The sequence below is a fragment of the Chiloscyllium plagiosum genome, unplaced genomic scaffold (genome assembly GCF_037043375.1).
Source record: "Chiloscyllium plagiosum isolate Xiang-an unplaced genomic scaffold, Cpla_swu_hap1 HiC_scaffold_22, whole genome shotgun sequence".
In the NCBI taxonomy this organism is placed as follows: Eukaryota; Metazoa; Chordata; class Chondrichthyes; order Orectolobiformes; family Hemiscylliidae; genus Chiloscyllium; species Chiloscyllium plagiosum.
Window position 1 is genome coordinate 46,950,078 of NW_028270160.1, and position 11,623 is coordinate 46,961,700.

The 11,623-nt window shown below is 42.6% G+C and overlaps 1 protein-coding gene across 1 annotated transcript; it reads left to right on the forward strand.

Moving 5' to 3' along the window:
- The first annotated feature begins 4,745 nt into the window (after positions 1-4,745).
- drd6b (dopamine receptor D6b) lies at positions 4,746-10,105 on the forward strand. The gene is made up of 2 exons (XM_043712460.2): positions 4,746-5,255; positions 6,595-10,105. The coding sequence occupies exon 2, from the start codon at positions 6,825-6,827 to the stop codon at positions 8,154-8,156; it is 1,332 nt and encodes a 443-aa protein (XP_043568395.1). The 5' UTR covers positions 4,746-5,255; positions 6,595-6,824; the 3' UTR covers positions 8,157-10,105.
- Positions 10,106-11,623: the final 1,518 nt, after the last annotated feature.

The window sequence follows — 11,623 nt, forward strand, 5'->3', positions numbered from 1 at the left end:
TTTTTTGTATACATGTTTATATTAACCTATCTGAACATGTAATCTGTAAAAATTGGACTTGAACCTGGGCCTTCTGAACCAGAGGTAGGGACACTACCACAGTACCATAAGAGCCCAAAAATTAATCTACAATGGTTACAGGGTCACCATTAAGACATATTTTATTGATTCCAAATTTTAATATCTGCCATGGGGTGGTGTGATCTGAACCCATGTATCTAGGGCATTAGCCCAGAGTTCTGGATTTCTAGTCCAGTGAAATTACTACTACCTCTCCAGGATAATTTTTACATCAACCTATTAAGGTATGTCTTGACTCAGCTCAGTGGTAGGTTGGACTTGAACCTCAATATTCTGATCCAGATGTTGAGAATAAGACCCCTTTCTGACTTGCCTCTCTCTCTTGTTCACAAAACGCACTGGCTATATCGAATACAAAAATGTCATTAGTAGATTTTCAATCATTAGTAAAGTAATGGTAGGTTTCATTAACAATGTAGACTAGAAAAATGAAATTGGCAAAGGTAGCTACAAGAAAAGACCTCATATATTGGTTTGGGACAATTTCAAAGAACAATTTGGGGCAGCACGGTGGGTCATTGATTAGCACTGCTGCCTCACAGTGCCAGGGACCTGGGTTCAATTCCCATCTTGGGGGACTGTGTGGAATTTGTATGTTCTTCCCATGTCTGTGTGGGGGTGCTCTGGTTTCCTCCCATAATCCAAAGATGTTCAGGTCAGGTCAATTGACCACACTAAATTGTCCATAATGTTAGGTGCATTAGTCAGGGTTAAATATAGGATAGGGAATAGGTCTGGGTGAGTTACTTTTCAGAGGGTCAGTGTGTACTTGTTGGGCTGAAGGGCCTTTTTCCAAACTGTAGGGAATCTAATCTAATATGTTGTGGATCCAGCCAAGGATCGGGTTATTTTAGATATGGTAATGCATAATGAGGCAGTTTTAACGAATGATCCCTAGAAAACACTGACCATAACATGGGAAAATTTTGTATTCAGTTTGAGATGGAGAAACTTGGATTGGAAACAATTGTGCTAAACTCAATTAAGAGTAATTACAAAGGATTGAATGCAGACCTACCTGGAGTGGACTGGGAAAGGAGTTTTGCAGCAAAAGTGATTGAGGAACAATAGCAGATGTTTGAGAAAATAGCTCATTGCTACAACTAAGCTATATCCCAGACAAAAGGAAAGATTCTAGGAAGGAGGTAAGTCAACCATGATTAACTAGGAAATTAACGATTGCACTAAATTGAAAGAAAATAAATACATAATGCAGCAAAGATTAATGGCAAGTCAGAGAATCAGAAAAGTTTTATAAACCAACAAAAAAAAGCAAAAAAAACTTTGAGTATAAACTTGCAAGTAATAACCAGAAGGATAGCAAGAACTTCTTCAAATATATAAAAAGGACGAGAGAAGCCAAAATGAACTCAGATCCCTTAGAGAACAAGAGAAATGATAACGGGGAACCAACAAACAGTAAAGGAGTTAAATAAATATGTTGTATCAATCATCATGGTGGAAGACATCAATTCATTCCAAAAGGACTAAATAATCAAGGAACAAAAGCAAAAGAGGAAACACATCACGAGAGGAAAAGTACTAAGAAACTTAATGGGACTAAAAGCTAGTCTATCCAGAGGCATTCTGGCAAATTAAAGGATGTAGCAATAAAGATAATGGGTGAAGTGGCAGCAATCTTCCAAGAATCCTTATATTGTGGATAAGTACCAGAGGATTGGCAAACTGCTAATGTAACACTTGAAATCAAAAAGGCAAGGAGATTAAAAAAAAGGTAACTATAGAACTGGTAGCTTAACATCTGTTACTGGAAAAATTTGAAAATCTTTTATAAAGTATGCAATTAAAGAGCATTTAAAAGGCATTGCATAATCACGCAGACTCATCATGGTTTCCTGAAGGTGAAATCATGCCTGACACATTTATTTTAGGAGTTAACAAACAGGATAATAAAAGGAAAGCAATGGATGTGATATATTTGGATTTCCAAAAGATATTTGATAAGGTATACCAGCTGTTAATAAGATAAGAAGTTGTGATGTTGGAGCTTGTTCTGTTAGACCAAAAGTATCTAAAAGATTCTTTACGGTCTTACCAAAGCGATTTCAATAATTTATGTGCATTTCAATATATAGCTAACACATTGGGTTAAAATACTTACTACATATAAATTAATAATTGTTAGTTTATACTAATACATATACATTAAAAGTTACATAATTAAGTTAAACAACTGAGGTAAACAAATGAGCCACACAGCCTTTCTATCCATTGGGGACTATGACAATGGTGCCACTTGGAGCTCTATTTCAGATTCCACGGTATCAGTCACTCAAACCCCGGACCGAAGGTGTGAAGACCAAGGACTGATATTAGTACTATTCTGAATGCTGGATGCCCATTTCATCATAATTTCAGTACTCTTCCAGCCCTCAAAAACAGGTTGGAAACCAATCCAGATTGTCTCATGTGGACTGCACAAGCAGACAGTTTCCATCAGGTCTTATAAGGACCCCTCACTTCCCAGTCAAAACAGATTGTTTTGCATATGCTTTTCCATTTTAGTTCAATTGCTCATTGTTATGTTCAATTAACCCTTAATGATTAACTCTTAATTGTCTGGTTTGAAGATGTCATTTTTAAACCCAACACTACAAGATTGCATATTCGCATGGATACAGGATTAGCTAACTAATAGAAGATAGAGTTAGGGTAAGGGAGGCATTTTCAGGATGGCAAGCTGTAGATTGTCAGAGGGATCAGGACTGCAGTCACAATTACTGACAATGTTAATTAATGATTTGGATGAGGGAAGAGAATAGGGCATCATCAAGTTTATGGTTGCTACAAGAACAGGTGGGAAGTCAAGTGGCAAAGATGACATAAAGCATTTGCAGGGCCTATATGGACAGGTGAAGTGAATGGGGAAAGAAAACTTAGCAGATAGAAGATAATGTGGAAAAAAATGTGAGGTTATGCACTTTGGCAGGAATGAGGCCTGTACTCATTGGTGGTTAGAAGAAGAGAATCAATCTCAATGAAACATACATGATACTTTGGAAACTTGACAACAGACACAAAAAGCAAGAGTGTTTTGGTGAGAGGGTCTAATCTTAGAGTAAGGGGTTTTGCAGTTAGGGCAGAGTGGGTGGCACGGTGGCACAGTGGTTAGCACTGCTGCCTCACAGCGCCAGAGACCGAGGTTCAATTCCCGCCTCAGGCAACTGACTGTGTGGAGTTTGCACATTCTTCCCGTGTCTGCGTGGGTTTCCTCCGGGTGCTCCGGTTTTCTCCCACATTCCAAAAATGTGCAGGTCAGGTGAATTGGCTATGCTAAATTGGGTAAGGGGTAAATGTAGGGGTATGGGTGGGTTGCGGGTCAGTGTGGACTTGTTGGGCCGAAGGGCCTGTTTCCACACTGTAAAGTAATCTAATCTATACAAGATGACTTTTTCCTCTTCAAAGTATGAATCTATGGAATTCTTTACCACAGAAGGCTGTGCCACTGAATGTATTCAAGGCTGAGATAGATTTTTAATCAGTAAGAGAATCAACGGTTATAGGGATAAGGCGGGAAAGTGACGTCGAGGACAATCAGATCAGGTACAATCACATTGATTAGGAGAACAGACTCAATGGGCCGAATGGTCAACTTGTGCTCCTATGTCTTGCTGTCTTGTGAACAATTCTTGTGAATGTGGTCTAGTGAACAAAATAAGTCATACTGCGTTCAAACTATTGACTGGTTCCCTCTTCACAGATGCTCTCAGAGCTGCTGAGTTTCTCCAGTACTTTGTTTTTATTTCAGATTTCCCACATCTGCCGTATTTTGCTTTTATATATCCTGCCTGACCTCTTGTGTATCTACTCCCTTAGCCTTTTGAAGTTCCCTTAGCCTTATGAAGTCAGTCCATCCCTTCAGCCATTGAACACTCACTCACTGCAATTATCTCTGCCTTACAACTTCTAAGACCTTTTTAAAATTCAATGGTTTTGTTTTGCTACTCCTGTTTCTTTATTTTTGGTTCATCGCAGCTCTGAATTATCGCGGCACATTTCTCTGCCTGAAGGTACTGTACAAATGTGAAATGTTGTCATTGATTTCACAAAAGTCTGAAACACCAGGTGAGCTTGGAGGGGATAATAGTAAATGCAAGATCAAACATTAACCCCAGCCTGAAGGGGAACTGAAAATCGAGTGATCTACCAGAATCTGCTCCTCGACATAGGAAGCATTTCCATTTTCTAACATACTTCCCCAGTACAGAAACATAACTACGCATTCAGTCTCCTTTAACTTATTGTTCCTGCCGTTTTGTTTCATCTGGTTGACCCACTCTGTTGAAATTGTACTCATTTTGCTCATTAAACACATTATTCCATCCGCCTGATGTTGTATACTGTAGCTACAAACTGTTACTTAACTATGGTCAGTCTCAGAATCGCTCCCCGTTCCACTGCAGGAACTGAAGCAACTTCAGTATCAGTTGGTTCGGGAGCCTGCTGAACATGGTAGGAATACAGTGAGAATGTCATTCCCTATGGAATATCCTTCTGTGGACTCAAACCATAAAAGCATCACGGTACGTGCCCCAGTTAACACCGGATCATCTCTCTCTCTCTCTCTCTCTCGCTCCAGCGGATTACTGGAGTGAACACTAACCTGTCTCTACCTCCAGCGCCACAAGTCGATTCGCTCGCGATAGGAGAGCTCACAGATTCCTTCTCCTCACCGCTGCTGGCTCTCGACAATGGTTTGCCCCCTCTTTTCACACGAAAGGACGGCTCCACGCTCACCCAAGCTTCGAGAATGAGACCAGGTCACGTTAATCTGCGTGGGTTTCTCATTAAATTTGCGCTTGCCCCCACCCCCAGTGACTGGCAGCTTCCGTTTTCCCCAGCCCCCGCTAATCTAACAATCCATCTGACAACTCTGCTGGATGATTGGACCAAAAACTTCCCACCGCTTGGCCGAGAGCAGACTGAAACCACCCTGAACCGTCACCAATTCTGATGACTCCCAATTCTGCTCGATCCGTTGGAGAGTTTCAGAGGTGTACTTTTAATTTACCTTTGCTGATTCATTCTAAGAACTTGCAGAAATCCTACCACTCACTCATTCATGCCTCCCTATGTATCCAATGATAAGAGTGAAGAGAGTCCGTGTCCATATAGGAACAGAGCGCCATGGAGAGAACCGCTGCTGTAAACAGGTGAATCCTATAATATCGTGAATTAACTGACCGCATCTTTATTTCACACGGCAACACTGCTTTTATTTTAAATAATTACTGGTTCCACTGCCCTTCAACTGAAGGAACAGCTGTGAAAGATGACAGTGGTGAAAAGAGGTAAAACTTGCTTTCTTCCCCAGTGGTAGGAACGGATCTCCAGTCCTGAAACTGTCGTTTTACTTTAACCGCTGTATACCCGTTGTAATTTTCAATGGGTTATTAGCTTATTTTTGTGTACATCTGTATTGTATGCAGAGTATGACATATGCTTACCATGTATTATAGTTAGGTATAATGTTGCAAAAATGCGTGTTTCCTGTGGATTAGTGGTGCACTTAATATAGAATCTTTAGTAGTGCACTGTACAAGAACTAAAGGACATTTATATGTTACAGTACCACTAATGTACCGTGTCAATGCATCGTTTTATATATAGGGGGAATTATATAGGGAATTGATATCTATTATAATTGATTGATATATAATGCTGTTTTTATATAAAGTGTAGTGTCACGTTGAGCTCTGATATATTTTAATTCATAAATAGTGTAATTAGTGTTATACATAACTGTATATTATATAGTTAATGCAGAGTGTGGAACATATACAGTTAATGTTGAGTTTGGAATACAGTACATCATACAATTAATATAAAACATAGCTTATATTATACAGTTAATGTAGAACATGGAATATAATATTCAGTTAGAATATGGAATGTATTGTACAGTTAATATAGAGTATGGAATACATCACATAGTTAAATTTAAAATTTGGGATATATCATACAGTTAATGTAGAATATGGAATATGTTATAGATTTGATGTAGAATAAGAATATATCATAGAGTATAGAATATATTATACAGTTAATATAGAGTGTGAAATATATTATACAGTTAATGTAAAGTATAAAGTAAATACAGGCAATGTATAATTTGGAATATCATTATTTAGTTGATATAGAGAATGGAATATATCACACAGCTAATATATTGCGTCCTCCCAATTAAAGTTAAAGTTAACAGGTTTATTTGGAGCCACTAGCTTTCAAAGTGCTTCTTCTTCATCAGGTGGTTGTCCACCTGAAGAAGCAGTGCTTCGAAAGCTAGTGTCTCCAAATAACTGTAGACTGTAACCTGGTGTTGTGTGATTTTTAACTTTGTCCATCCCAGTCCAACACCCCATCTCCAAATCATGACTCCCAATTAAAGGCTAGGATGTGTTTCTGTTAATGTCACCCTTGTATTGTGATTACTGTGAGGATCCCTGTCCTGCTAAACCTGTATAATCCACAACTCGATGTGTTTGTGTTTAGAAATACCCTCCAATCGACAGGAGCCACTCGGTGTGAGTGCAGCAGGCAACATTCATGGAGACATCCCCCCCCATCACTGGGCCAGCCAGGAATTCACTCCTAGTTGTCCTCTCCGGTCCTGGAGGAAGGAGGTGAGAGAACATGTGGAGTGACTTTGGAGAGGGCAGAGCAGGAGAACTGCAGCTGTGCTAAAGCACAGAGAGAGAAAGAGACAGACTGGCAACATCTTCATGGGCAACCTCACAGAGCAGGGCAACAGCAGCGGAGTGGGGCAAGGACTGGCAGTGCGGGCAGTGACAGGCTGCCTGCTTTTCCTCCTCATTCTCTCCACACTGCTGGGAAACACCCTGGTGTGCCTGGCGGTGATGAAGTTCCGGCACTTGCGCTCCAAAGTCACCAATTTCTTTGTCATCTCGCTGGCGGTGTCCGACCTGTTTGTGGCGGTGCTGGTGATGCCCTGGAAAGCCCTGAGCGAGGTGGCTGGCCGCTGGCTCTTCGGCCCCTTCTGTGACACCTGGATTGCCTTCGACATCATGTGCTCGACCGCCTCCATCCTCAACCTGTGCATCATCAGCTTGGACAGGTACTGGGCCATCGCCAGCCCCTTCAGATATGAGCGCAAGATGACCCAGAGGGTGGCTTCAGTGATGATCGGGGTGGCCTGGACACTGTCCATCCTCATCTCCTTCATACCAGTGCAGCTGAACTGGCACCGGGCTGGGGCAGAGGTGCTACAGGACAGGACCAACAGCACGGCCGGCTGTGACTCCAGCCTCAACAGGACCTACGCCATCTCGTCCTCCCTGATCAGCTTCTACATCCCCGTGGTGATCATGGTGGGCACTTACACCCGCATCTACCGCATCGCCCAGACCCAGATCCGCAGGATCTCATCCCTGGAGAGGGCAGTGGAACACGCCCAGAGCTGCCAGGAGCAGACGGCAGACTGCCCGCACGAAGCTGCCCTGAAGACCTCCTTCAAGAAGGAGACCAAGGTGCTGAAGACCCTCTCCATCATCATGGGGGTCTTCGTCTTCTGCTGGCTGCCTTTCTTCGTGCTGAACTGCATGGTGCCCTTCTGTGCCCCGGCTCTGGCACAAGCAGGGCAGGGTCCCTGTGTCAGCGACACCACCTTCAACATCTTTGTCTGGTTCGGCTGGGCCAACTCGTCCCTGAACCCGGTCATCTACGCCTTCAACGCGGACTTCAGGAAGGCGTTCACCAGCATCCTGGGCTGCTCTCGCCTCTGCCCCAGCAACGCGGTGGAGCCGGTCAACTTCAGCAACGAGCTGGTCTCCTACCACCACGATGACACCACGCTGCAGAAAGAGCCCCCCGGCGGCTCAGCGGGGGCTAACCCGGGCATCCTGCCCAACCAGTTGCCGCCCTCCCTCAGCGAGCCCTTCGACAAGGTCTCCAGCATCTCCTCGGCTCCCAGCGCCAGCAGCGCCAGCAGCAGTAGCCGGCGGCGCCCCAGGGAGCAGCTGCTGCTGCCGGGGGGGCTATCGTACGAGGGCGAAGCTGAGATCAGCCTGGACACCATCACAGCGGTCTACCGCTGACAGGCACGGACCCCCTGCCTGCCCTCTTTCCCCAGCAACCCTCCCCTTCCCGGGGGGGTCTGCAAGGTCCCACCGCCAACGCACCAAGGGCCGGCGTTTGCAGCAACCTCCTGGAAACGGGGCTGCGCCCAACATCCGCCGGAATCCAGGACTTCGGCGCAATCTCTCTTCTTAACAGAAACCGAAAAAACTGCGGACGCTGTACATCAGAAACCAAAACAGAAACTGCCGGGGGGAAAAAAAAGCTCAGCAGGCTAACTCTGATTTCTCTCCACAGATGCTGCCAGACCCGCGGAGCTTTTCCAGCAACTTCTGTTTTTTTTTGGGAACCTCTCTGCTCGTGTCATTTCCTTCACACTTGTCAAATGCACTCAGTCAATACCGGGACCAGCGCTGAGGGATGGGAAAGGTTAAGCAAGGAAATGGTTGGATCCAGCGCAAAACAGCAAGCCCCAGGAACAAACAGCGAGCTGATGTGGATTGTGACAAGTATTGGCTTCCAGGAGATACAGTAAACCGCTTCAAGCATCATGTATCGACTGCCTGACGATCGGATCAACACCTTAATGTGGCCCTAATGTATTTCACAGTTTGAACAGCTTGGCGAATCTGAAATAGGCAATGTTAGTGGGTTTTTTTTTCCTTCCTTATTGGCTATTGTCTATTTTCACCCACCATTTTGCATATCACCTGCCTGCTTCTCCAAAAATTACCCGCAGCAAAACAAAACCTTTTGAGGCACAAGTAGTTACTATGGTTATTCCTAATTCACCCGGCTAGAATTGCTTCCTTATTGACTTGCTTTAATGAACAAGTCCATATTTCAGAGACAAAAGTCTTAAAAGGCATCCATCTCATGCCGTCCTTGAATCATTGGAGCATCTGTTCTCTTCCTGGGAGACCGATAGCTTTCACATTAGACCTAGTTAAATGACTCAACATTGTTAAAACAAAATAATCTGCCAGATATGGGGAAGGAAGAAGAGAGTGGGACTAAATGAAAAAGTCTTTCAAAAAGCAAGTGAAGGCAGAATGAGCTGAGTGGCCCCCTTCTGTGCTGTCAAGTTTATTGATATTCTCCCATTAGCAAACAGTAAATTCCTTTATCTACAATTTGGTCCATTTCATCCCCCATATACTGAGTAGGCTGAAAATAAAGGTCTTGGTTTACTGTATCTTCTGGAAGCCGATTCTTGTCACAATCCACATTAGCTCACTGCTCGTTCCTGTTTTGCGCTGGCTCCAACCATTCCTTGCTTACCATTTCCCATCCTCCTGCTTCCAATCATTCATGCTTTGCCCTGGCTTCTGCAATTCCTCTCCCCTTCTGAGAGAATGTTGGAGGAAATGGAGCAATTAAAAGTTGGAGATGGGGGAAAACAAAGTATGGTGGGCAGAAAATATTGGAGTATGAGACAAACCAGAAGGAACAAAGAGAGTAACAGAGAGAAAACACACTGTGCCTGAGCCTGATTAATAATGGAATAAAATAAGAGGAGCAACAGAAGGCAGGATGAGTAAAAATAACAGAGAAAGAAGGACTTATATTAATATGGTAAGAACGTCTAAGCAGCTGTTTCAGAAAGTCTCAACATTTTAATGCTGTTGTCTGTCTCCGAGATGCAAATCTGCAATAACTGAAGTCAATGAGGTGCTTAAACATGTAAGACTCCTACTTTGGCATTCTCTGTGGGTATAAGTTATGACCCACCTCCAGGCAAGGCAAATGCAAGGACACTATTACAACCCCCCCCCCCCCCCCCCCCCCAAGACCCTTTGCGCATATAGTCTAAAGATCGTCCTGATATATTAGAGATCACACCATTGAAACATTGTCTAGATTAGCAGGTTCTTGCCTCCACCCCATTCCATTGTTTCAAGATCAGAAAAAAAGAGCTGAAAATAATTTTGCTGAGATCATGTTAAATGTTAGATGGCAATTTTGACAACTTGACTGTAATGTCTGGAAAACTCACAAAACTTTTATATAAAATCAACACATTTAATATGTTTTCTTGTTTTCATTCCCCTACACCCTCAACTATCAGCACTGGTTTTCTTTTGGCTATTTCTTTAAACATTCTTCACAGTACTTACCTTTAAAACACATGGAAAAAGGGTTGGATGTGGTTAGCCCAAAGAAGCAGATTGGCAACCATCAAAGATCTAGCGCTGTAAGTTTTCTATTACTTTGGGGAAGCTCCAAAACATCAGGCAGATTATTAAAAGTCACATAAAATATCAGAAAACAAAAGAGATATAGAGAGAGAGATGATTGTATTCCCCTGGTGGGAACACAAACAATATTGTCTAAGTTCCTCAATCGTCAGGGGAAAAGGAGATAGAGGAACAGAGTCTACCAGTTTTACCTGAAAACTGGAAGAACCACTTTACTATACATTTATAAGACAACATACATGAGTCATCAGCTATTACCTGCCATTTCTTAGAATTCTAGAATTAAATTTAAGATGGCGTGAGAAAATTACAAGTTAGCGTATTGCACTTTGAAAATAGAGGCCTTTCTTTGATGTTGGGGTATCTGCAAAAATGATGGCCATGGTTTCTACTGTATGAACCACTGATGAAATGGGACAAGGCCGGGCAAGCTCTGGCCAGACTGTAGCATGCCTGACAAACCTATTTGAAATAACAGCACACATTTTCAAATCTAGTGCTTGAATTCACAGGCCTGTCAGACTTTTCTAATCCTCCTTAATTTATCCATAGCAATTCTGAATAGGAGGGAGTATCACCACTCTGCCACTTCCAGTATGTTATACTGAAAGATTTTTGGAAACATATTTTTGGATGCTTGTGTTAGCAGCAATGGCCAACATTTATTGCCCCATCCTTAATTGCCCTTGGAAAGTGTCAGGAGTCAACATGGGATTGGTAGAAAGATTCAGAAACAATTTTCTTCCAATTTCTAGTGGGGTAGCATGGGTCCCTATAAATATTGCAGTGGAATATGTGGCTCACACCTCAATTCCCAGTAATAATGAAGAAACCTGCACTCCAGTGCTGAAATGAACAATGAGTATGAATAACATATTAGTGAAAATGTCTGGGGCTCTGTCAGCGGAAAGCATTTCTCACGTCATGAAGAGATTAGGAAAGCATTGAATTCTGATAATAGCTATTTATTTGCACTCACTGCTGAGTTCAGTGATGAAGTAAAAGGAGCGCTGAGCTCAATATTCCAATAGCAAAGTGGATCATTTTCAAGCATCACAATGCTGATGAGGGTGCACTCAGCAGCCAAAGGATTCAAGAATTCTTTAAAAAAACCTCCTGCAGATAATGTCCAATATAATTTTGAGCCAAAGAAAATGCCAGCTTTTATGGAAAACCTCACAAGAAACTTTTTAAAAAAAATTCCTTGTTTATTTGGCATGAACCTTTAAGTAGGGAGATGATTGTTTTTCTAAGAGGAAAGTAATTATGGTAGAATATACGACATAAAT

Excerpts from the sequence above, each read along its gene's own strand:
- drd6b (XM_043712460.2), top strand. The coding sequence starts at position 6,825 with ATGGGCAACCTCACAGAGCAGGGCAACAGCAGCGGAGTGGGGCAAGGA.